Below are 27,607 nucleotides of genomic sequence, written 5' to 3' on the forward strand. Positions count from 1 at the left end.
CGAGGATGTGAAATAGAAAGGCAACATAAAGAGTAAAAAGTAAAAGGAAGGTTTTGACTACATAAGAGAGCAACAAAGCTTATGTTTCAGAACGCTACACAGTATATGGTTTTTATAATTTTGGAAAAGATATACTGAGACATTTATTTTGAAGGCAACGCGTCTGTATTTCGTCAATTTTTTCCCAATAGTATGTAGAGTTACCGCCCTCTAGTGACCAAGAGGACAACAGCTCTCCTCAGATTCTAATATACATACAGGTGCATAAATTAGAATACATTCAAATAATTCATTATTCTGACACGTAATTAACTGAAAATCATATTCATTATTAAGAGTTTATTTCTGTCGATGTATGTCATGACTATGATCTACACTTATTTAAAAACGAAAATTAAATTTCTCAGAAAAATAAAATATGACGATGGAAACATAAAAGTGTATATATCATAGTATACACAAATTTAGAAAAGTATTCACATCATATACCGGACAAAAAAAATACCCCAACACAAAAAAGCCATTCCTAAATGTTACTTCATCAAAAAAGTAATAATTAAAATTGGTGGGTGTTGTTGTAATGGGAAAATACAACTTTTTAATAGCAAATTGACAGTCACAACATGGCCACCGTGCCGTTGTCTCAACAGTAGTGCCTTGGTTTAACCACTAGATGGCAGCATAGGTGCGCGTTCCTTTAGGTCCAGGGATAGGCACTCCAAGGAGTGAGCGGCGGTCTCTCTGATAGGTTACAGATGTGCTTCAAAGTGAGCTGCTCATTTTCAGTCCTGGAAATCACGTGTCTGTTTTCTTGTGTTCTGGGCTCCGGGGAGAGGCTCTCTCTCATCCTATGATCGCAGTGAAGCAAACTCACTGCACTCCACTCATTTAGGAGGAGGAGGAGGAGGTGGAGGAGGGGGAAGGAACTGAGCGCATCGCCGAATCTGACCGCCGCACCGCTTTTCATTTTTCTCGAGCTCCCCCTGACAAGAGCCGGCGCGGACGGGAGAAACATCGGGGGGTCTTGTGTGTGGAGGAGGGTGGACTCAGAGCGCAGCGATGACGGGCAAATCTGTGAAAGACGTTGACAGATACCAGGCGGTGCTCAACTCTCTGCTGGCGCTGGAGGAGAACAAATACTGCGCCGACTGCGACTCAAAAGGTGGGTCATCATCATCACCATCATCATCATCATCATCGCCTGGATCATATTTCCCTCTACCTCGTCCTGTGTCTGATCACGCCTGCAGATGGCCCTGCGCACGAATCTTTCCACTAATCCTATTTATACTACAGCGGGAAATAAATGCGGCATAGCATGTATCTGCCCCCTCGGCCAATTACGTTGTGGTGTGGTGCAAGAGATTCGGCCACATCCTCCCAGGCAGACGAACGGCATGCAGTTACATCATGTCAGAATACCTCAAGACATTCACAGTTTGATTAGAGTTTTCATATACACATAAAAACCTCTAATTTTCTGCGAGTTATAGTGAAAACTAGAGCATCAAATAGAATGAGAAACATTGGGAGAAATTGAGATCTTGTTGGGAAACACCTGTGCTGACTTTGGATCACCCTGAACAGATTGTTCCTGTAGGCTGGGAGCAGACAGGAAACCCTTTCTGCCATTAAATGGCACTTTTTTTTTTTACTGCCCCGACAAAGTGAGGCTGCTCCTCTCAGATTACTTGCGCAGCGGTTGCAATTCCACTCATGTTGACTGCCTGGTGTGATTTCTGATCACGGAACCTAATTTCCACCGAATTGGTGTATGAATTTGTAAACACACCATAACATGCGGTCGGTCGTGTGTATCTCCTAACCCCATAAGGCTTGTGTCCTCCAGGAGGCCTTGAACCGCATGTCATCAGCTGTTTGCCGAAACTGTTTTGCCACGCTGTTGGGTAAACATGGATGTTTAGGTTGCAAATATGCAACACTGAGGGCCAAATCATCATTGGATTCTCTAAAACTAATAGTGTCTTGCCAGAGTATTCATACCCTAAGTTTGTGGTCTTAAGGCCATAAGAAGAACATGGCAATGTTTTGGTCAGTATATTGGCCGATGATGTTGATGGTGTTTACATTGTACAACCTTTTAGCTGACTAAGTATAAATGCTTATATGATCAACCACGAGTCAGGGTCACGGACTTTCTAACATGTCTACATTTCTAGAAAAGTTCAAGAGCTACTACTCTAACAGGTTATCTCAGTCATTCTTCTCATGAACTCTGACCAGCTTCCATGGTTCTGCTAAAGAGAAGGATCCACAATCCTTCATTGCACGAATGGTGTGGTAATGTGCCACAGACAGCACTCTGAGCATAGACCAAAACGTTTGGCCAAATTTGGTGTCCTCTGACTAAAGCACTTTCTTCCACTGGTTTGCTGTGTGATTTATATGGCTTATGAAGTTCTTTCCTTAGTGGCTCTCTCCATAGATGGAAGAGTTTTAGATTTAACAACAAAGATCATCCCAGTTAATGGACCTGAATAATGCACAGCACATTTTTCAATTTCATTTGTAAAAGGAAATGAAGGCTACCAAGAAACATGTGGTGCTGGATAGGAGTTGATGAGACGATAGATGAAGCTAAACAAAGCAAAACCGGAGGAAAACCTGTTTGGGGCCACATAGTTGCCGGCTTCCAGCCGGACAGCAACCACAATGGTTTCTAAGTTTAGTAGAGTTTATATTAGACACAAAAGACAACAACTTTTCTTCCATTTCACAATTGTGCTCTACTTATTGCTTGTTTGTATCATAAAATCCCTATGAGGTCCATCAAAGTCTGTGTTTGCTACTTACGGAATGCGGAAAGATTTAAACTGTGTGAATACTTCTGCAAAGCAATGTAAGTCAGACTTGCTGATGGCTTGAAGAAGCTGCAACATCTGACTGTAATTAAACTTAGTCTGCAGGATAGCTGGGTGTTATTAGAAAAGGTTTATACCTTCGTCATCGTGAGCGTCATCAGAGCTCGTCCTTGGTGTTGAGCTGTCTGAGACGGCCTCGTGAGGCTGTGCCTCGTCAGAGAAATGCCTCAGCGGCAGAGAGGTTTGTCATTTAATGGAGACGCCTACACCGCGCTCCCACAAGACAGTAAATTACTGCAGGCTTTTAGACAGAGTCACTGAGTGATTGTTCATGAAAACGTTCTGAATGATTCCAATCATTGCTCTGTTTTTTCTTTTAAGGAATATTCTGGGATACCTAATGTTAATGGTATGCTGCAAAACATATGGGACAAATCTCATCGTTTGTAGCTGTAAAATTTACACTATAAAAATCTGCCAAGAACATGAAAAAACTTAGATAGAATTATCTGATATTGAACACTTGAGCAACGTTGTAATTTAGTTACATCTATTCGTGACAGTCCCAGAGGAGAAATGATCAAAATCACTGAAGGTGCATTTAGTTTCACCCCGTAATCAGTGACTTCCTGTGACACAGTCCCTTATCCACCCTTACAAATAGGAAGGACAAGAGTACATGCTTTTTAACTTATCCTGCTGGTTGTTGGTCTTCGTGAATCAGCAATTGGCCGCAGTAAAGAAGCTGCTTCCCCAAAAAGCACGCCCAAACCCAGGTCCATATCCAACTACCTGTATCACTCAACCCATCCAAAACGCTGCGCAGCTTATGCGACTTATGCGACTTATGCGGCTAGAAAACACTTTTATGGAGCATTTAAAACCATAAAAGTTTTGATTTTAAGTAACAGATTAGGCTGCTAAGGGAAGAAAACAGCAGGAACACATACATGGACACACAGAGGATTATTAGGCTCCAATTTAAATCTCATACTCAGGATTGCCTAAATATCAAAACAACTCCAAATGATTTGAGCCATTTTTATTGTGCACTGTTACAACCTTCAAACATTTGGAGTGCACTTTTTGATGTTAGTCTGTTCAGCAGAAATAACATTAAACATCTAAGATTTTTCGTCCAACTTTATATTACATTGCCTTTTGACTTAATATTACTATAAGATTCATTATATTTTAAAAATGTTGCTCTTTAAAATAAAACGAAAAAAAGAAGAAACAAATTGAAGACCTAGAACTCATTGCAGGGGCAACAGACATATTCAGTAGATTAGAATGCTACTGAAAAGTTTGTTTATTTAATTAACCCAATCCACTAAGTGACACACGTTTTCTAGAACAATTACACTCAGATTCATGTTTTCACGTCTTTATTTCTGTTAATTATGCCTACAGCTGCGAAACACACTGTTTAAGATTAGAATATTACATCAGACCAAATCAAATAAAAATATATCTCTTGTCATTTTGCCTAATGATGACCCTGACTCTTAATAAAACCCACAGTAATCAGAGCTAATGCAGATGTCGAGACACTTCAGGCGAAGTTGGTTATATAATCCAAGCTGTGATCAGACTCTTCTGGCTCATGTGAAGGATTGGTTGATTAAAGACAAATAAGAAGGTGCATGTTTTAAAATAATAATGAGACTTGCAGTCAGCCTTTCCCGGAAGAGAAAGGTCTTTTAAGGCCATCTCTTGCTCTTATTATTTCATTTTTTATTGTTTTTTTTTGCATGCTTGATTTCATGTTCATTAAGCATGTTTGTGCTCTTGGCCTTTTGATTGGTCACAATTTGCATTAGTCTGGTATAATTAGACTGTGGATGAGATAAGGCTGTTAAAGGAAGAACAGCAGCAGGAACACATACATGAACACACAGAGGATTATTAGGCTCCAATTTAAAGCTTAAATATAAGTTGTTTTCTCTAGTGTATGAAGGAAGGGCTTGAAAAAGTATTTGAGCCACTTGAACTTTTTTTTGCCTGTCATAACCACAACTTCGCCTGCCTATGACAGATATATTTCTCATGAGAAGAAGCTTATGAGAAGCTCCGTTTGTTGTTTGGCGTAAGACATTAAGGGGACACAGCAATTTTGTAAATAAAGATTTCCTTGTCAGATAAGTTGGAAATTGATTGTTTTGTAACATGCCGGACCTCACTGACCTGTACTGTAGCACTCAGTGAAAATGAGACATTAGAGTCTATAAAAGGCTTGAGACTGAGGCAGAGGTTCACCTTCCACCTAATATCTCTAAACATACAAATAGAGCTAAAATGAAATTATATGAATTCGGGGTGTACCAATTGCAGCTTTCTAGCTGATCATCGATTTTTTAAAAACCAACTTGCCGATATTGATATTTTTTGTTTTGTGGAAAGAATTCAAAACAAGTGTTCACAGTCGCTCTTTATTCAATCAGACCAAGCTGGAGCTGCTTTGTGAAGGAGAATGAGCAAAGATGTAAGTCTCTGGAGATTCATCTGCCTTTCAGGGTTTTTATTTGAAAACCACGTTTGGTGTTCTTTCCGCTTCAGAATGATGCCCTACTTTGGATTTTGAAATCAAATCCAAATAAAACACTTAAGTATGTGGTTGTGACAGGACAAAATGTGAAAATGCATTTCTCAGCGACAACTTAAAGCAGATTTTCTCCTTTGCACTCATTATTTAGTCTTGCATGCATTTATGGCTGCACACTGATTTAAAAGGTCACACATTAGGCTAATTCCCCACGTTGTTGGATGAAGCTCCTAATGAGTGTGCTGATACTAGAATCCTGGTTGCAGTTTATCTTCTGTTTGTCCATCCACACTCTTGCCTTCGACCCCCTGCAACTCCCCAAGCATGAGCTGTAAAGTCGCGGTTTTAGCCATATGGCTCACAATGACGTTTGATGTAATCTCGTTTGCGTTGACATCGACAGATTTACCCCCCGCCCTTGTGGGTAATTGTACAGGAAGTGGTGTGTAAAAGCAAAACAACACTCCTGCCCAGCCATCTCCCCCATTCAGTCTTACTATACAAACACAGCAGCCATAAAAACAAGACCTCTGTTTGTTGAGTTGTATAGCTGTGCAAGCCAACTTCCTGCCAGTCCCATGCTCTCTTCTCTCTGACATTATGTAAATTCATATTTCTTTTTTTTGTTTTTTTTCAAAACCACTTCCACACAAAGTGACACGGAGACTGTAAAACCTTCAGCGCCGCCAGGAAATAGTGGCAAAGGAAGATGCAGGTGTTTAATGTAGTCAATACTTCTGGCTCCAGTCTCAAGAGTGTTGCTGTTCTCTCTCTCTCTCTCTCTCTCTCTCTCTCTCTCTTTCTCTCTGTCTTTCTCCTCGATGTGCTCGTGTTTACACGCAGGCTAGGCCCAGGATGCTGTGGAGATATCACCTGGCTTTGTCACGCTCCCCCACCACCATCACCACCTCCACCACAAGCTCTTAGCACCCCCACCCCCTGCCCTTTGCAGCCTTTAATCTCATCCAATCAAAAGCCAGCAGGGATTTCCAGTCAAACACGGTTACCTGTGCCCTCTGGAAGACACAAAGGTTTAGTACCAAGGAGAGTCTACGTAGGCACAGTTGTAAAGAACATTGTATACAAATCTGTATGCAAAGACTCCAAAACAGCCATAATCCTTGTATTCAGTTTGAAGTTTGTTAATTAGTATTCATGCCTTTCATGTTTCGCCCCTGGCTTTCAGTTTGCTGTTTTCATTACGGGTAAAATGCTAAATAATTAAACATGTTTTAGGGTGCCATATGTCACCATGGAGGCAATAGTTACCTTTTTTTTTAATCCATATTTTAAAGTTCAAAACTGTTCCCTATCAACTAAACTATATAATAGAAAGAGCGAGCAATCAACCTTTTTCTCGTTTTGCACTTTGTGTTATCTGTGAATATCTTGTTCTCTCTTGCTCTCTGAAAGAACGACGAACGTGTCTCAACGTTTTATAGAAAACAGATGGTTTCTTACATCTGCCTCACCCGTCTTCCTTTGAACTCCTTCCCAGAAATGGAAAGTTTCAAGACATCTTCCTCACTCAGTCACAATACCCACACCAAAGATATTCTTTTATTGATTTTGTCAGCACAGACTGGTAGCACTCCATGTGTTGCGTTTGCTGAAAGGCAAAAAAAAAAATCAAACAACTCCAGCCAACAACCCTTTTCTGGGGGCGTCTGTAATCGACTTTGTTGCACTTTAAATCAGTTCTCGTGTGCTATTCACAACTGCTTAGATGAAAACAAGAAGAGATTTTTAAATGAAACAAACTAGAAGGATCCATGTTTTTTCTTGCGTCGTTGAGCGTAACCCTCTTCAGACATGGTGACAAAACGTGACACAGACGGTGGGTGTGTGTTGGTAAATTTTAAATGGGAGCCCATCTGCCTTGCTCAGATTGAGATCGGGTTGAAGGATGGCTTAAGGGTTTCCGGTTGGGGGGTTTTACGCTAGAGGACAAGAGGGTGAAGCAAGTGCGTCTATGTTTGCATGGAGGCGGGGGAGGAGGAGGGTACACTATCCCCTGATAACCGAGGCTCTGCAGGATTAATTCGGTGCTTGCAGAGAGCACCATTTATCCTTGTGGGATGTAGGCTAATGAGGCATGTGCACCTGCTCGAGCAAGTTTACCTGCAAGCTAAATGACGTGTGTCCAAAGGTACTTTCTAAAGCACATTCAGAACTGTGTAAAACATTTAAACATCTCATTATCTATTCTGTTTTTTAAATAGAAACTAGCCGAAGGATCAAGGGGGGGGTACATTCACAACATGGCTGCTCACAAAATTGAATTATTTAGAACTTGTTGTGAAGTGGCTTTGATTTTAAATCTCGGTTTGTGTTCACTGTGATCCTAACTCCCTGTACACATTCAGGCACATCATCAAATAGCCAAAGTCCACCATTTGATGACTAAGATAATCTTGTCCTGTTTGCCTTTGCCTTCTCCACTACTCGTGTGCTCCAGCTTAGATGTTTGACACACACAACCACGTTCTCTTTTTTGCCAGGATGATTCATCCACCAACAACTTCAAACCCTCTCTGCTTTTGGGCACCTCACCTTTTAAAAAGTTTAGTTGCATTTATTTGTCACACCCTCACCATTCCAGTATTCATGACCTTTTCTTATAAAGAAAACTGCCACGTACTCAGCATAGCCACTTTGCTTCTTTTGAAGTGTTTTCTCAGTCTCTCCTTCCTTTTTTTAGATATCTGTTCCTCCTACACTCTTTCAACTGTAGATGTTAGAAGTACCTGGAGGTGTGTGTTTGCTGAACATACTTTATCAGGAGTTCTTATTCAACCACTACACAGATTTGAGCAAAAACTGGTGCTGCAACCCTGTGTTTACTTGATTCACTTTAAAATGTTTGTTTTGTTGGGGGTTTTTTATTTACTTTAAATCCTCCTGGGTTCAATTGACTCTTGTAAATACCTGAAGTACAAATCATAACATTCCTCAGGCTACAGTTTAAAAAAAAAAAGTGTAGTAGCTAGGCTTAGCTGTTAGCAAATCCATACTCTGACCTAACAGCATTCATCAGCATGCTAGCATACCCTAACCTTGATTGAAAACAACATGGTTTTATGCTATTATTGTACGGAAGACAACAGCCAAAAATGAAAACAGTTTACTTTTTCACTGTAGCACACTGACACAAAGGCAGTTTGCCAGCAACATGATAAAACTGTTATCCAGAACAACTGTGTAGGGCCTACCCTATCCAAGTCTAGATAGAGAAATATCTGTTGAGAAACAGATTTGACAAACATGATAAACCAATTTGATATGCATTTTGCCTTGAATGAAAATAAAAAGGTTTCATTGTATCAAGGGTGGCAATTTGAGACAGTTTAGTTAGCGAATGGCTGAACTGATACTTATTAGTCCTCTCAGTCCACATAAGAATCCAGTTCAAGAACTACTCCCTTTTGTGCACTGTAAGATACACGCACTTTAGTTAGACCCAAAATATCAAGATGTTTTAGCATTGCAAGATAAAATGCCACAAGATGTTGATACCATTACCCAGAGTTCAATAGTCTTATTGTGTGCCATCTTCAGTTTGCTTCAAAGTTTTCTGTGATCTTATACATTTGCCTCGTAGCTAAATCTCTCCTAGCCAATACTTCTTAATTTAACACTCTCCTGCTTATTGCATAAGTGCAAACACATAATCGTCAGCAGTGTTTTTTAGAGAGTCCAGTATGACATCACTGTTACTGCTGTTGACACAATGGCTACAACAATTTTGGAAAATGTTGTAATTTGCAAAGGAAAATAGAAAACGAGTACAATTCTGGGGGAGGGGGGGGGGGGGAAGGGTGCAGATATTTATGGAAAATGATCAATTTTATTGTGTAGAGAGATGTGGATGTAAAAAGAGGCAGCAGTGAATAAATATGATAAAAAGAAGAAACTGAGGGGGCTGTGAAAAAGAATGAAGGATTACCAAATTCCTGTTTTAAAGGAAGTTCAATACAATTGACAGTCCCTCTGTGTCAGTGCCAGTGTTTACAGCGGTTAAGCAGGCTTTGCAGAGTAATTCTACTATTATTAGCCGGCATGAGAGCTAATGCTGCAGCTTTGCTGTCAGGCTGATAGATAGACCATCCAGCTGATGATCCTGTGGTTTACATTTGCTGGTTTCCTCTTAGTGCTGGTGTTAACATTCATTGTTGCTCTGCTTTTTGTTTTTTAAAATGATTCTCCTGATTAGTCTCAGTAAGAGAATATAGTAGCCCTTCTTGCAATTGAGACAATAGGCTATTCTTGGACCCTGGCACTCGGTTTCCGTGGCTGCCACAAAGAGGAAGGCTTTGCAGGATTTTCGTCCTGAAAATCAGCTTCTACTTTCATTTGCATAGAATGGTCCTTTCCCCAACTCTGCACAGTGACTTCTCGTTTGACAGGAGATAAGGACCCAAACCCAAAGCTGTTCCGCCACCTAGTGGGGAAGGGGCCACAGTGCATCAACTTGTAGCAAGGGTGTAAGTCAAAATTCAAGCCATCAGGCTTTATTTATAGAGCACAGGAAACAATGAACATCAAAAATGCTTAGTTCCATAGGAATGATGATAAATACTGGAGAACTGGAAGAAAATGTCATACTGAGAAAAGATCAGGGACAGATATAAACAATGTAAAAAAAACTTGCCAATGTTAACCACAAGATAAGAAATAAATAGAGAATAAACAATAAATACACTAGGGCTGAAATGATTAACCAAATATTTTGCAATTAATCGATTATTGAAATAATCACCAACTAATTTAGTAATTTTTTAATCATTAACTGGAGTACACGGGCTCTATGTGGATAAAGGCTTGAGTGGTTAAATAAAACATCTGCAAACTGTGTCATTTATATATCTGATTAATCGATGAATCATCAGAATAATCGATAGAGTAATTGGATTACTAAAATAATCATTAGTTGCAGCCAATCATGATAAAAGCTAAAATTGTGATAGAAGAGGATTTCCTCATGGCAGCTAATTGTGGTCTCATTATCATTATTTCATTAAAGGACAGCCTTTAATACAATTTCCCACGCCATTTTCTTAATAGATTATGTTTTAAAATGGCATCCTAAATGCCAGTCTTGGCTGATTTCACTCTGAACTCAGATCTGACCTTTTCCCCGTCTCCTCAGGTGTTCTTATAGGTCCCCTTTTCTCTATCACTTACCTATTTGCCTTTAAAGATATTTTCATCAAATCCAATGTTATTTTTCTTGATAACACCCAACTCTACTTTTCTATTGAAATAAATCAATTTCTCTCACTCTCCATTCATATTATCCACTTATCTGAAATAAAATCGTGGTTTACCTTACACTTTCTAAGGCCGAACTGTGATTAATCAGAGGTTGTTCTTCTTGGAACTGAATCTAAATGAATTAAAGTTGTCAGTTCTTCCATCTCGATGAACTGTTTTTCTGTTTCCCTTTCTGCTCAGGTCAAGAGTTTGAGTGCCATCTGTTACAGCCAAAAATAATTTCATTTTCACATTATGTCTGTTGTGCTTGTTTTTATTTGTCCTCATCACTTCACCTATTGACTATAGTGAGTCTCTCCTCTTTGGTCTTTCTCAAAATCTCTCCATAAGCTTCAAATGGTCAAGAATGCAGCTTCAACACATCATTAAAGTTTTACAGCAATTGCACTGCACATCAAATTCACAGCAGACATAAAGCTCTTTGTGCACATATTCAACGCCACCCACATCCACAGTCTTCCCGACTCGCTACACCCTGCACCCACCTCAGCACCCTAGGGACCAAAGCTTTCGGCTCCTATACTACCCAACTCAGGCATTCACTCCCACCAGACAGTCGAGATATTGATTCTCTCCCTCTGTTCAGATCCAGACTCAAAACTCCCCCTGCTATTGATAGCATGCGCTCTATAATCACATTTTTCTGGTTTATTTTGTGTAATTTTTGCTCTGTAGTTTTATTGCCTTGTAAAGTGTCCTTATGTGGTTAGAATGTGTTACTATCATGAAAACCAGGGACACAAATGTATTAAAGTCATTAAGAGTGTAATAAATGTGAAACAGCACAAAGTAGAAAAATGTAAAGCTTGAGAAAAAAATATATATAGCTACAAATAACATGTAATTACCTAAATTTAAGTAGAGGCATCAAACCTGGAATTATATCTTCTACATGTGTATGCAGCGCAAAGAGGGCGATTTAAACATCAGATGGATCTGTTTAGATGCATATGGCAGTGTTGTGAACATAATAGCGTGTTCAGATAACATTGCTCCCACACATGCAGGCTCATGACCAAATGAGTAATCACCCCTGCAGGTATCCAGATTGAGAGTGTTTATGCGTGTCTGTTTTTTTTTCATTATTTATTTTTTTTTGCTCTCCCTGTCTTCTCAGTCATGCAGACAAAGACATCTATTCAATGCTATTATGCATTTGCAAAACAGACGACTTGCAGAAGATTACTTATTGTGTTCCCCGCTGAATTCAAACTCATAATTGAGGTTTCAGACTCAGCATGTATTATTGAACTCACTCCCACACAATCTGGCACTCTGCTATCCCACTAGATAGACTCATTACCCTTTCTCCAGGAGACGCTGCTCTGTGTTCAAATAGTTTTCGTCTTCTTCCTCCGTCTGTCCCAGGTCCAAGATGGGCTTCCTGGAATTTAGGCATCTTTGTGTGCATCCGCTGTGCTGGGATTCATCGAAATCTTGGGGTCCACATCTCAAAGGTCAAGTCTGTCAACTTGGATCAGTGGACCCAGGAGCAGGTCCAGGTCAGAGGCCCGAACTGTCCGTATGCTATAGGAATAGATTAACAAAAGCTTCAAAATACAAAAGCATAGTCATGCCATAGCTTGCTTTGAAGAAGATTTATGAGGGATCGATAGTTTTTGTCTCTTTGATAGTCACCAGTATTCAATTAATTCCCTGGCTACCTACTGCATACATTGTTAATTAATGAGCTATCATTGATGCTATTAGCATCACAGTAACCTTGGCATTTGTCAGTATGTCAAACAAATGGTTTATTTAACATAAGTTATTTAGCAATTATTCTTTTTCTAAGATAAGAGTATGCATTTCTTGCTCTCAATAAGGAATACACAGTCTGCCCAAATCATCAGTGTGTTCTTTTCCAGCACAATTCTTATACTTTAGTGTTTTGAACAACTTAACCAGCTACTAGCTTGTCATGACTAATTAGCATCAGGAAAACTGATAAGAAATGATGTATCGTTAGGTGTAGGCCATTGAATGAGAGAGTAAATGGTGTTGTGAGATAATCTTTAGCCTAGCATACTTTAGTCATGGGTAGCATCTTCTTATTTTGAGGTTTTTAATGTAACCTAATGGCACCATAGGTATTTACAACATTTTTTAATTGGATCGCCAAAAACCATGTAGATAGAGATTTTTTTTATTTATTTATTTATTTTTTCTAATCAGTCAAAAATATGTCTTTGGACTGATATTTTTCCTGGGGCCTAAGCAATCTTAAATACTCTGTTGGCTCTACTCCCCATTAGTATCTCTACATAAGTGAGTCAGACCTTGAAAATTCTGCTGTTCTATTTGATCCAATCCAGTAATTGTGTTTGTTTTGCTCTGGTGACCCTAGTGCGTTCAAGAGATGGGAAACGCCAAGGCCAAGCGTCTCTATGAGGCCTTTTTACCTGAATGCTTCCAGAGGCCCGAGACAGACCAAGCTGCAGAGATATTCATCAGGGACAAGTATGAGAAAAAGAAGTATATGGATAAGGTTATTGACATCCAGATGCTCAGGGTGAGCCAAACAAAGGAAATCAATTGGACTTTTGCCTCGGGCCGAATCTTCAAGATGAAGAGCTCTGCTTACGTCCAGTCCAAATGTGTTTTCTGTTTACAGAAAGAAAAAAGTTGTGACAACATCCCTAAGGAACCTGTTGTGTTTGAGAAAATGAAACTGGTAGGCTACTCTTTTTATTATTATTATTTTTAACATTTTAAGTGCAGTATAGTTAGTGCAGTCAGATGAAAGGTAAAATGAGCACAGTTCTTTAAAGCAGATGTTTTCAGCCAGTTCTAAGTCTTCATTGAGCGAGAAGGTCATTGATTGAGAAGACCATTGGATTCATGCCCATTTCTCAATTAGCAATAATGCTGCATTGATTGTATTGATTTTCTTAGAAAAAAGACGTGAGCCCGAAGACAGATTCCCAGGCCGTTACAGATCTACTTGGACTCGGTATTGTATCTTTTGAACTTCCTCACCTGCACTCACACTCCACGCCGCTCCATATATGCTTATCTTTCAACGGGAGGGTTCTGTTAGGCAGAAATTATCACCACTTTGAGGTTTAAAATGAACATTTTATTTGATATATTGATTTAAAAACGGCTCGCTCATGTCTTGAAGAGCTATAACGGTCTCCCTTTTTCCATCTCTCCTCCATTAGATGCACCTACTCCCAGTCCTGCGGTGTCTAATGGTGGAGGATGTGTTCCAGACAGTAACGAGAGCCCGGCAGCGTCTAATCCAGCTCAGGCCCAATCTGCTCTGGATCTCTTTGGTTCTCTTCCAGCCCCATCCTCAGTGTCCTCTACGAAAACTACGGTAGTTTAAAACACTCTCTGCCATACTCCATGCTGTATTTTTGCAGTGCAGTTTTTGTTCTTTTTTTTTTTTTTTTTTTTTTTATATGTAAGGTTTTCTTGCATTTTCCCGCATGTTGAAGAGATCAGATAGAAGGGCACATACCTTATTTTTAAAAGCTTTTCTTTTGCGTTGTGTTTTATTTGCATGCAATTGTTTTGCTAAATGCAATGTGCAAAGTGGAGAAATATGTAAGAAAGAAAAAAAGAAAAAAGAATGGAGGAAAGAAAGAAGGAAGGAGAGAAAGAAAGAAAGAAAACGCTTGTACTTAGAAGCTAGGCACAAAGATAACTGAACAAACGGTTAATCTAAAAGAGGCTATATTATATCTCAAAAGTGAATGGAATAAGCTAAGTTATGACTAGGTTACCATGTTGTAAATTCTCCTCTAACCATATAGTAGTCCAGTACATCAACTTTATGAATCTAAACCTTCTCTTATAAGTAGAACTATTTCACCTCAGTGTGTGACCAACGTTTGATCCAAAGCCTCAAAAATAATCTGTGATCTCTAAAATGTAGTGAATTGTTCTAGAAATCTTGTCCAATTTGTCGTGTGTCTGGCACTGTTTTAAAGAGATCTAAAATAGATCCACCTTATTGAAAACAAGAGGGCAATATGAGCCAAGCAGGTTTAAATATGCTTTATAATTAAAGGCATATTTAGTAATGCGCAGATTTAAAAATCTTTATTGTTTACCACATCTATAAACAAACTGAAAATAACTTTTTCATTGTAATTACACATTCTAAGGAAAATCTGTAATCATTATGCAATCAAAGTGAAAAGTTCCTAAATTTGATTGTTGGGGGATTTATGAATATTATCTTTGTCCAATATGAAACAGACAAAATAATCTGTGATCTCTAAAATGTAGTGAATTGTTCTAGAAATCTTGTCCAATTTGTCGTGTGTCTGGCACTGTTTTAAAGAGATCTAAAATAGATCCACCTTATTCTCAGAAACTTCCACTGGAATTTGACAACCATCCCACTAACAGAACTTGACCATTATTTCGACTTTCAAGTAATATTGGAAAACGTTCATCAGTAAAAAATCAACAATTTTTTTATTATTTTTTTTTACCTATTAAGTTGGTTGGGTGCTCGGTGCATCTAGGGTTTGTGCTAAAATCAAATGAAAAAATGTGTAAACTTTAAATCTAACGCATAATACATTAATGTTTCTTCATTGCACAGTTCCAAATTTCAGTTCTTCTGTTTTGCACTTGTTCATTCTGATGGCTTTTTTTTCCCCCCCTTTTTTTAATCCTTGGTGTTTTTCTCTCTGTCCAGCCTGCATCCAGCTCCTTGTCTCAAAGCAGAGTGACCGCCTCAGTGCCTGAAAACCTCAGCTTGTTCATGGATCCAAAACCCAAAGCAGAGGAAGGCGCCGTCAAGAAGCTGTCCAAGGATTCCATCCTGTCCCTGTACGCCTCCACGCCTTCGCTGCACGCCAGCGGTATGGCCACACACGGTGAGATCTGCTTAGATTTCCCTCAGGTCTTATAATACCTTCATGGTTAGCTTATTTTAACGAGTATTTTTTGTGCTTATGGCGTTTCTGTTTGTTTTTCCCAGGCTTATATATGAACAGAATGGGATTCCCGACACATCCTTACGGCCCATACCATTCTTTAGCCCAGGTTGGGGGGATGGGAGGCGCCATGATGACATCACAAATGGCCATGATGGGTCAGCAGCAGAGTGGTGTAATGGGGGTTCACCAGAACAGCATGATGGGACAGCAGAATGGATTAATGGGCGGTCAGGGTGTCATGGCTCAGCCAAGCGCCGTTGTGGCAACGCCTTACATGACAGGAATGGGCCAGGGAATGATGGGACAGCAGCAAAGTGGAATGGTCTTGCAGCAGCAGAATGGAGTATTGGCTCCACAGCAGAGTGGGATGATGGGACAGCAGCAGGTTGGAGGCATAGCCCCGTTACCTCACCAGCAAATGTACGGAGTGCAACAAGGCCAGCAGCTTCAGTGGAACATGGCTCAGGTGTGTGTAATCGTTTTGGAGTGTTTTCAGTAGAATTTTTTTTTTTAAATCCTCCTTGTTTTGAAAGTGTGTCTTTCTTTCTTTTAGATGACTCAGCAAGTAGCTGGCATGAATCTCTACAGCACCAACGGCATGGCAGGATACAGGAGCCAACACACGGGAAGCTCAACAGCTCCGAGTTCGGCGCACATTACGGCACACGTCTGGAAGTGATTTTGTACACCTAAAAGCTGAAGGAACATCTTTAAGATGAGAGCAACAGACGGATTGGGAACAACGCGAAACATTTTGAAACGCAAGGCAACAGGAGGAAGAGAAGACGGGCGTGAAGAAGATTTGGGAAATGATTACTACCTCTGTCTCTCTCTCCTCTCTACCTAAGCCTCCTCTCGCTGTCCCATTCATAGCCATGTTCTGCAAATTTCCATGTTTGCCTTCAGGACATTTTGGTACCGAGATAACAGGGTTCATAGACCGTTGCTTAGGCATTCACATCTTTATTTGTATTTAATCGTTATATGAGAGTATCTCCATATCCCCACATGTGTATTCAGTAGGTGTGAAGAAGCAGCTTTTGCTTTTGGAAGATTTCTTTTTTTTTTTTTTTTGTACCTTGAGGTTGAGCACAGATATTCGCCTATCCTAAAAGTCAAATTTATTGAGACAAGACAAAGAAAATATTAGGCACCTTGTGGGATTTATTTGTAATCTATGCACCATCAGGGTTTCCTGATGCAAGCTCATTCAAAAGGACAATTGCTACATATCGGCATGAACCATGTGTAAAGCAGTGGCTGCAATAGCCAATGGTTTGTTATCAACACAAAAACTGAGTCCAGAATCCAGCTTAACGTATACTTTTTACAGGTGTTAGTTAACAGTTATAAACACATAAAATAACAAAAATTGACTAGGCTAATTTCCATTTTCCTATGGCATTTAAGGAAACAAATAAACAGTGATGTAACATCCACAGTATTGTGGATGGTTCAACAGGCTAAGTCAAGCTTTGCTAATTTTCCCTATTCTTGTAGCCAGCAAAAATATTACTAGTCAGGATTTTAAATCCACAAATTATTCTGATGGAAAGCTGTGTCCATTTAATGTATGCTTTCTTGCAAGTAGAAGAAGCTGCTGCTAATTACTCCATCTGAGAATCAATATAAAATAATGAGGCTAATTTCCCATTTTCTAGTGGCATGCTAAGGTTTGCTCAAAATGTGTTTTTAGGTGTATAAGGCCACATAATATATTCACATAACTTCCAGAATAACACAGATGAATGAAAAGTTAATTTCCTATTTATAGGACAATTACCTTACAAGAGAAGCGGAATATATTTTATAGGAACAGACAGAAATCAAGCTAAAATATGCTAGGCTAATCTTACCTTTTCATTAAGATGCTAACCTTTTGCTATTTTAGTGTGCAGGGTAGCAAATGAATAAGAATAACATTTCCAAATGGTCACAAATTACTTTTTCTCAATTGTGAAAGAAACTGCTGCTAACTGTTTTATATGATCAACTAAAAGTAATGTTAAAACAAACTATGCTAATCCTTTTTTAGAATTAGGATACTAAAATGTGCTTAGCATTTCTCTTTTTTTGTGCATAGGATTGGAAAAAACAAAAGAAACAGATTTTCCAAATGTTTGGCAAATGTCCTCTCTTAAATAAATAGCAAGTAAAGAATATTATGATGTCCAATTTACAAATTGCCAAATATTTTGAGCAAAGTGTCGCATATAAAGCACATTCTCCTAAAACTGAGCTGAAACAAGCTTTGTTCCAGTGGGATGCTAAGATTAGCTCAATATATCTTTTGAAATGTACAATGTAGTGAAATAAACAACTACAATGTTTATTTCATAGAACTCATGGCAACTCATTTTGAGGAGAGAGTCCTATTTAAAGTGTACTTGCTAATCTCATTTCCAATGACCAGCCATGACTTAAAACAGGCTAGGCTAATTTGTTTTCATTTCCAGTAGTATGCTAAAATGAGCTATATATTGGCAATTACGTGATTTCCTGGAAGTTTAAAATCATTTGAATGGCTTTAATGTCCTTTATTTCTTTTCTTTCTGTAAAAGGAATAAAAGAAAAAGGGTCCCAAGTGAAAATATTTGTTTTTGCTAAAAAATCCCTTTAAGTGTTTGAGTTCCTAGATGAACATTGTTTTGAAACCTAGAACTGCAACAAAGCCTACCTAAACAAAATTTCTATATGATGTCTGCTTTTCAAAACACTGAGGGCTTTATTTAAATTATTAATAAAGTGTCTAAAAAAAAAAGTGCTATACTGGATTTTTGCAGACCAAAGATTAGCGCTAGCTTTACTAAGACTGTACAGTATTTTATTTTTTTCTTTTCTCAAATTGCCACCCAGCTAGTGACTAGTATAAAAATGACCACAGCATTTGAGCTGTGTCTTTGGGAATACCTGCTGTTACAGTTCACTGTGCTATTGCCTCAGAAAGCGTGGGACACTCTCAAAAGATCGCATGTTTTTGTCGTCCTGTAACTGCTCAAACACCTTAAGCTGACTGTCCACCTTGTCCAATTGTGGCCTCAAACAACGTTGAATGTCCCGAAGCGAGAGTGAAACCAAGGAGGGGGTGATTATCCGTCACGTTTCAGATACTTCCACAGAACTGCATGAAAAGAATGTTTATCCACCATCGACTGTGCATACTGTACGTTTTCAGATTACCAGATGTTTCTATCTACTGTATATTCTAATCAGTCTGTGACCAAGACTAACAAAACTATCAATGAATGTGTGTCATGAATGTTCTCCTGATTGTAATGGGTACACAGACTTGACTATTTCTGCCATTGTTGTTTTTTATTTTTAATAATATTTGAATGCGTCCAACAGTGTGCAGTTGTCTTTCGAATGTCTTGTGGTGGAATGCCTTTCCGTCAGGTTCTGTTCCGTCGTCATTTTGCCGCTATGTTGGGAGCAAACTGTGATCAGACTGATTTAGTCATTTGTCTTCAGGTGATTCAGGAACACTTACAGTCTGGCCAATATACAATGCGAAGTGGGAAAGAGAATGTGCATACACAAATCTACCACCTTGCAAAACGTCAGAGAACCTCGTCTTTGTCTTTGCCGTTTACAGTTGCTCTTCCTTTGAAATGCATGAAACCATTGCTGAAAACTCTCAGTTTTTCCACACTTGCTTATCTTCTGTTTAACCGGTTTTGGTTCTTCAGTCACTGCTTTTGATGCTGAAAGGGAGAGACTCAGTAATATCTGCACACACCCTAAGTTTCACAGCTCTGTTCTTTAAAGCTATATTCTTTTGTTTTTCCAGTTGGGCTAAATTTGGGGGCCATGTGACTAAAATAGCTGGCTCGGCAGGAACTTTTATCTGCTAAGATTGTACACTGTAATATTAGATTTTGTTGGAGAACACTGAGGACTTCGTGGAAAAAGTTCCCTTGTGTCCAGTCCTTTTTTCTCTGTTACATTTCCTGGGAAATGAAAGACAATGAAGGAATGTACCTTTTTGTCATGTCAATATGTAGTGAGGTTTTATTCTTTAATAGGATATCTGTACATTACATTCATAAACAAGATTGATGGATATGTTCTGCATATTAGCTCTGCATTTTTTTCACATGCTTTGCCTCTTTTAGTTTTGTCTTCATGAAATCAACAATAAAAGTTTGATTAAAAATATATTGTCCCTGTTATAAGAGAAAAATAATATTGCCTAAATAAATTCTTTTTTTTTAAAGTTTCTTAAACTTTTGCATAAAGAAAACATACACAAAATTAAAACATTTTTTGTAAAAGAAACATTATGACCTTGTGTTGTGTGAACTTTGATTTTGTTGCCCTCTAGTGACCAGCAACACCGACAATAATCTTTGCAGCATTGAGGCCACAAAAAACAAAAAAAAACAAAAGAATAAACAGATATACACAAATTGTGATTCAAATGAACTTTATTTATTTCAGCGTCCAGATGTCAAAGGGCATGCAAATACAGGCTTCAGAATCCCAAATTGTTTTCAATTTTTTTTCCCCCTCAGTTTGGCTCCGTTGTTTTTTTCTTTTTTTTTTTACAAAACTACGTGCACCTTAAGTAATCAATTTTGCAGCGTACAAACCACAAAAATACCAGTTTTACATTATCAAATACTGCACATAGAAAACATTTACAAAGCACAGGTATAAAATTACAGCTCCCTTTTTGTTCCTCTCAACCGCAAACCCTCACACACGTCATCACGGCCCGGTACTTTTTTTCCGACCCCGTTGCGCTGCCGACACGCCTCGGATGGGAACGCTGAAGACAACCACGAAAGAGTTGTTCAATCTTTATATGTTTTACATCTAGATCTGCCAGGAATATTACAGATTCCAACAAAAATAAATCTGAATACTGATGTAATTTTCGACTCTTGGAGCTGTTAGTTCTGGTTGTGTTCTGTGCTTTTAGGGGCTTGGCGAGATGACGGGTTGAGAGACACCTGGGCCTTGTAATAGCCTGACAGACAAAAAATAAATAAATAGAAGAAAATGTGGCTAGTAAAGCTTGTGCTAGACAACAGATGAAAAGGATCCAGCAGCACAAACTCGTAAACTTGCAAATAAAAAAATAAAAAACTAAAATAAAAGCTCAGCGGTGATGCCTGTCCTGTTCATGTTGATAGTTGCTACTCAGGCACCTTCCACACATAATGGGACTCCTACTGAAGATGTGGGAAATACCTGAAAGTCATCTTCAGTTGGCAGAGCTGCGTCTCAAAATGAAATATTTTCAAAATGAAAAAATAAGAGTGTGAACACACAAATTACACATGTTTATGAATGTGATGGAGGGAAAGACAAGACTTTGTAGCTAATATGGAGGCTTTATGGCCCCAAAGTGCAATTCTTTGTTGTTTTACCTTGTACAGACCTCCGGCCATCCTTATCAAACCTATCGGCTAATGGCTATGAAATGGCCTCAGTGTCCTGGGATATTTATACCCAATGAAACAGAGACTCCTAACTAAAGGTTCCTAGAGACTCTGACCAGCTTAAAAATGTCTACTGTGGCATTTTGCAATTGCTATATAACATGATTTTAATGAATTAATCTAAGTATTTTTCCACATCTTCACCAGTGGTGCCATTAGGTGTCAGCGGTATACGGAATGCGTACTTGCTCAAAGACAAAACGAACCTCGTTTTTCATGAAAGCCATCCTAACGTGTATTCACAATGCAGAGCATGCTAGATCGAGTATACTTACTTTTAGTGCTCGAAAAGTGGTTCAAATGTATTTTATTTGTGGTGGCGCAGTAACCACAGGACCAGCTCTGATAACTGAGAAACAGGCTACATCTAAATGGTTATTGCCTGAAGACGTATCGAGGAAAACATAAGGCCGACGCCTTGCTACGTAAAGGTACAGCATTTAGACAACTCTCTTGCATATGTGTAAGTTGCCTAATGGAAACCCCTTCACTGTGCCTTGCAGAATCAGACAAAAAAAAAACTGTCATAAACACCGTGCAGCAAACATTACCTTATTCAAAAGTATGAGTTTGATAAAGTGGGGACATTGCAGGGATAGGATACAGAGGGTGTAAGGGGAGGAATCATTTCAGCTCAACAGTCATTGTGGCGACTTCTATGAATCAAAATGCCTTTTGCCAGACAGAATTCATGCTCCTTTCTCGTGATACAAATAATAAGACGTAGATAATACAGTACAGTAGAAGAGAGGGGGTTGTAAAGTTCTTCAGATAGACAATATAGCAAACAGGACGACAAAAAAAGTGCACAAATTAGAAATACATTCATAAAACTATACGCATATAGAACTTCGGTACATTATTTCAAGCAAAATAATTGTTTTTGTTTTTGTTTTTTTTTACAAAAAACTTTCAGTTGTGTGTGTGCTACAATAGCAAAGCAACGTCTCCCACACAAAATAAGGCCATTGTAAACTGATCAAGCCCTCGTTTTATTTTTTTGTTGGGTTTTTTTTTTGCAAAAACCTAAGGGCAGGTTTTGCCCTACCTCGCCTTTCCAACTCCTGCCCTCAATAAAATCTCTGTCCTTACAAAAATAAAATACGTTTTAAACGCAGTGCTCAACACGGGCGAAGGTGAACATGACGCAATTATGCACAAGGTGAAGCAAGTGGACTTGACATTCTGAACATCCACGGTTTTACAATCAATGTTAAATTGAAGCCAGCGGACCAAAACGGACCAAGAGCGACATGTTTCCCACTCAGTCCTGATCTATGACTCTACCTTGACAACAAACAGAAAGGCCTTTCTAAATTTTAGCCCCACAAAACTCCTCCAGGCTTCAGCTGTCCCACACTTTTTAAAGGCAGTACAGTGCTATAAAAAAGCAACTGCCCCCAATTTAGCTTCTTTTTGTCACATAAAAAATTAAATAAAGAAACAGTTTTTCATTAGATTTAGACTTACTTTTGTGCACATGGTCAAATTACTTTGAATAGCTTTTTTTTTTTTTTTTTTTTTTTTTTACAATGAATTCATCGCTTGGAGCCTGCATTTTATATTTACTCACATCATGTTTTCACATTTAAATCAGAAATCTGTGTTGTACAGTTTGAAATCCCTTGTAAATTGATCATGAAAGTTTTGAAAAGTTTGGCGGACCTTCCTCCTCAGATTTCTAACAATTCAATAGTCATCATCTAGACAACATCACTCACTGGCCTGCCACGCATGACGCAACACGCGGTACATCGAACGCACTTGTTCAATAAAGCTTAAACAAAGATGCTGTACTTTAAAGGAAGGGCACATTCTAACCATTTCTTTTGGTTGCAGAAATCCATTGTTTTCTGTTGTGACAGACATTTACAAAACCCATTGTTACTTTCATTCAGTTGGCATGGCAGAGCAAAAGTGGCACAGTTCGACACATATTTAAGTCATGGAATCACTACAAAAAAATATGACCTTCATAAGCATAAGTAAGAGAGAGAGATCAATTTTAGGTGTGGTTTTCTTTTTCACACTCAAAGCATGTGTGCAGATGGAAAGTACTCACATATGTATTCGTACATCATGCCAGCTATCCAGGAAAATCACATACAAACAATAAGATCCAGAAGATCACCTTAAAAACGGTACCATAACCAGTTGCAATCTAACAAGAAATAGTTTGAAAATAGAGCCCTGATTTGAAGCTACTTCTAAAATAGAGGTGTAAGTACATTACTAGCAGGGCTAAAACATCCATATGATCTGAAAATTTCAGAGATAAATGTATCTGAAGTTCAAAAAAGGCTAAAATAGTCAATGTTTCCCTTTTTAAGGTGAACGATGACGAGGAGAAGAAGCTCTTTGATGACAGACAACAGCGAAACCAAAATGAAATTTATCAACATACAGGTTAGAGGTTAACAGTGTTAACACTCAGGTGAAATCCATCTACATACAAGGTTGGCTTAAGAATATTCTTAATTATAACAAGCCAATAAAGTGACTCTTTAAAAAGTTCGCCATCCTCAAGGAACCTCAGAAACCCCAGTGGTTTGCTTCGGCCTTTCGCTCCTTTGCTGATGGTGAAAACTCAAACATTGCACACTCAACTAGAACAGCTGATAGGTCCCATTTTGCCCTTTCCTCCCCCAAATCTGTTCGATTCAGAAAGTTCAACGTAGCATGATGCAGTAGGCATGGGCCGATTTCTGGTACCAAGGCATGAGGAGTTTTTAAACAGGAAGTGAATCAAAATCGCAGAAAAAAATAATTAATTCCCCAAATTGTCTACACAGTTTAGAGTTGTTCTAAAGAGATGGCAGAGAGAGTGCCAGAGTTTTTTTTCTGGATGAATGAAACACAGAGTAGTAAAGGTCTGCCCCGCCCCCACCTAGTGCTGCAGCTTGCTGCAAGCCAGCTGGCTGAAGTGAAGCCACTGTGCCTCTATGCTTACATAAAATAAAAACAAATTAAGAGTTTTCTGTTACTATATGGAGCAAAGAGTAATGTAGTTCTGCCCCTCTCCCACCTATTGCTGCCTACTGCTGGTCAGATGGCTGGAAACAGGCTGCTACACTTTTACAGGACAGACAAATTTGATGATCTAATTTTTCATTTATTATTTTTGGTAATGCTGTAGAAAACGACATTTGGAAAGCTACGGCCAGCATATCTGTTAATAAGTGGAGGCTGTTCCACTAACATCTTGTTTATGTTTATAAAGAGTAGAGAGATAAATAACTAAACTTAAGGGGTGTTTAATCAGAGTTTTTGGTGTTAATCTATTCATCAGAATCTAAATAAAAGGAACTAAAAGTTGCTGACAACACTAACACTAACTGTAGTCAATGTAATATTATGGCACCAGTAAAAATAACTTATATTTGTTGTGTTACATCCAAGAATTCAAGGTCACGTTCTACATTTTTGTTGTCAATATTTTGATTATGCAGTTAGAAAATTTGAATAATTTAATTATGCGATTTTCCTTTATGTTTTTAATCCCGGCCCATGCCTACTATCGTGCTGCATAAACTGTGAAAAGTAATATCTTTTTGCAAAGAAATAAAAAATGTAAGCAATTTCAGGGTTTATTACTTTTGTGACAAATCTTCTAATTTTCCTTATGTAAGGATTTTTTTTATATAGTCCAAGATGAATTAAAAAAAAATATTTTGGACTTAAATATTATAGATAAGTGCTTAGATGCATGTCTAAAACCAGAACCAGTCTCAGCCGCTCCAGTGCGTCTCCATAATTTCAATAGAAAATACACTCTGGTTTCACGTCGAAATTCAAAGACCTGGAAATGTGCAATGAACTTCCGAGTATTAAAACTCCGGTACTCATGTGACAACATTGATAATAATATTACTAATAATAACTGTCATCATATAATACAGAAAAATAGAGGTGGTTCACCACCGCCTGGACTTAAAATTGAAAACAATAATACAAAAAAAATTGACAATAAAGTGCTATCCAAAAAACACAAACATACTGACAAACAGGAAATATAAAACAGGAATGCTGAAGGTTGTGTTAGTAACATATTGCACCTGAAACAAGTTCTACTACCAGAACAAGGCTGGTTACTGTAAGTGCTAGTAAAGTTAATGTTTGTGCCAGTAAATTAGAATATAACCAGTTTATTACTTTTATTAATTCACTTCAAAAGTGAAAGTCATATATTGGATACTGTCGATTCATTACATTAATTGTGACAGTAATACTTTACAACTAATGAAAATCCAAAATTATAATGTGAGAATATTACAACTCGTTTATTTTATTTAAAGATAAATAAAAAGGAATGTTTTGTATTATTAAGGTCCCTAATTTAATATCGGAGATATAATGTTATGAACTATTCTATCTTGGTTAACACTGGTGAACAACTGTCAAGTCAGCTGCCTATTAATGAAAGGTTTAGTGGAAGGAAAAAGTGTGATTAAAAAAATGTTTACACAATATATGACTTTCACTTTTTGAACTGAACTGAAGAAATACATTTACTTATCAATGTTCTTTTAATATTTGTGGCTGCACCTATAATGCTACTGTAATGTCCAAAAAGAAAAAGAAAAAAAAAAAGTCCTCTGAAATTATGTACAGGTTTACATATTTACAGCAGGTTCAGAGGGACAAACGAGTGGCTATGGTAAGAAAAGGCCAGCTGCTGATGCTTCCCGTCTCATTGAGCAGGAAGAAGAATTCAGGACATCAAAACAAAGGAAATGAAGTGGCAGTCCAACCATGTGAGAACATCCCCGCCTCCTCAACCCCAACCCCGATGCAGAAGTGGTTCAAACACACCAAAGGTGAAGGAAGGGACTGTAAAGTCAACAGCGAGTGTGTGGCTAATTCTTTTTCTTCTTCTGCAAACAGCGATGACAGTCACGTCCTTTGCTCTAACTCGGCGCTCCTTTTCGTCGGGACATATCGGCAAAATAAAAGCAGCGGCACTGTTTACATTGGTCAAGGCAAGCTAAATAAAAAGACTTTGAAGCACTCCAAAATGTCTCGCAAGCAAACATGCAGAATGCAGCCGATACATATAGACAAATAAGTATTTAGCTATCTATTTCGTATATATTTAGATATTCATGTATAAACTCTGCCCTGTGAAAATCATAGAATATAGCAGTGTTGCTACCTCACATGACAGCCATTACGTGAACATCCGAGCCAGGTTTGTGTGTTTGACATCCCGCTCTTGACTTCTGTGTGTGTGTGTGTAAGTAGAATATATCTTCTTTTTTTTCCTTTTTTTTCTTTTTTTGCATTACATCTAAGTCATTGACTCTGCTACATATCCATACTTTATATTGTATACTAGTTTCACCTACTACTTATAGGAATAAGAACAACAACGATAACAATTGCTTTGGTTTTAAAAAATAAAGTTTTTTTTCTTAGTTTGGCATAGAGAGATTAGAAACTGGCATCGACTGGGATGGCCCCGGGATGAGACGCGCCGCGGAGGTTTGACGACATCGGAATGCGGGGCGTGGCGCCTGGTGCGGTCGCTGTCGTGAAATGAAAATCGCTACATGTTCACATCGCTTGTGTCTACGTTGGGTTAGGTGTGGCGGGTGACTCGTGATGGACGATGGAGGAATGGTTGTGTGTGCCGTCGATGGGTATGGAACCTGGGATGTGCCGCTGAACGGTGTATGCCTATCTGCGACGCGCTTCAGGTACAGTCGTCGTGTATATACAGTACGCGTGCCGGTGTCTGCGCTCTGCGGGACGTCTGCTGGGTGTCTAGGTGCACGTGGGGCTGGTGGCGCTCTCCAGGGAAGACTGGGAGAGGCGTCTGGTGAGGGGTCCGATGCTGGGGTCTGCCAGAGAGGAGGTAGGGAACAGCTTGTACCAGCCGCCGACGGTGGCAGACAGGTCCAGGTCCTCCAGGAGGATCTGAGCCATTCCCATGAAGCACTTGTGGTCCATACGTCCGTAATCCCCCCACACTATTACCTGGAGGAGGAATAACAGTAAAACAAAGCGCTGTCAGCGACATCTTCATGCGCACAAGATCTATGGGAAATCGATGTAGGTAAACTTCATGTCTGCATATCTTTCATTAAAATAAAGGGCCAAAATGTAATTTTTCCAAATGTAAATTGAAGCTCTTTAATTGCATTTTTTTTATACAAATAGAAAAAACTCAAATACCTTTATCTACAAGAAATTATATTTTGTCTTAAATTTCAAAATATTAGATGTACGTTTTGAGTTGGACCTCCTTCACACAAAATTAAGAGTCCGCCTTGGCATTAAAAATCAGCCGGGACGTAGTTGGTAGTTGTTGGAGAGATCCTTCTGACATGTCTTCATTTATTGGTTGTGCGAGAATTTGAAAGATTTCCATAGCTAAACCAAGGTTGCTCAATAAGACGGGAGCAAATACAGTATCTGGGTCCTAGCAGTAGTGCTATCTTGCAAGTTGCATTTATAATCAAACAATAAACTGTCTCCAAAAAGAATTAAAGTCCCTCATCAGACATCTTGCACAGATGGATTTGGTATAATAAGTTGATGACAATTAACTAAGATTATCTAGTAAGTACATTTTAATATGTGCTTATTAGATAAATATCTCAAAGAGACAGCTTGAGA

General features: G+C 38.7%; 2 protein-coding genes across 2 annotated transcripts in view; one reads left to right on the plus strand and one right to left on the minus strand.

The window, feature by feature from the left end:
• The first annotated feature begins 85 nt into the window (after nt 1–85).
• Nucleotides 86–21,929, plus strand: smap2 (small ArfGAP2). The gene is made up of 9 exons (XM_044138739.1): nt 86–1,162; nt 12,010–12,143; nt 12,989–13,153; nt 13,256–13,315; nt 13,537–13,594; nt 13,806–13,963; nt 15,299–15,479; nt 15,584–16,008; nt 16,096–21,929. The coding sequence occupies exons 1-9, from the start codon at nt 1,060–1,062 to the stop codon at nt 16,219–16,221; spliced, it is 1,410 nt and encodes a 469-aa protein (XP_043994674.1). The 5' UTR covers nt 86–1,059; the 3' UTR covers nt 16,222–21,929.
• rims3 (regulating synaptic membrane exocytosis 3) overlaps nt 19,952–27,607 on the minus strand; it is a 42,723-nt gene continuing 35,067 nt past the window's right edge. Inside the window, exon 7 of the mRNA XM_044138740.1 lies at nt 19,952–26,965. Coding sequence (XP_043994675.1) covers nt 26,753–26,965 — 213 coding nt within the window. The 3' untranslated portion in view covers nt 19,952–26,752. The remainder of the gene's footprint in view (nt 26,966–27,607) is intronic.

Source organism: Gambusia affinis, linkage group LG14 (assembly GCF_019740435.1).
Source record: "Gambusia affinis linkage group LG14, SWU_Gaff_1.0, whole genome shotgun sequence".
NCBI lineage: Eukaryota > Metazoa > Chordata > Actinopteri > Cyprinodontiformes > Poeciliidae > Gambusia > Gambusia affinis.

Coding starts and splice junctions, on each gene's coding strand:
- smap2 (XM_044138739.1), top strand. CDS start 1,060: ATGACGGGCAAATCTGTGAAAGACGTTGACAGATACCAGGCGGTGCTC. Junction 13,154..13,255: donor TTGACATCCAGATGCTCAGG/GTGAGCCAAACA, acceptor TTCTGTTTACAG/AAAGAAAAAAGTTGTGACAA. Junction 13,316..13,536: donor TGTTTGAGAAAATGAAACTG/GTAGGCTACTCT, acceptor TGATTTTCTTAG/AAAAAAGACGTGAGCCCGAA.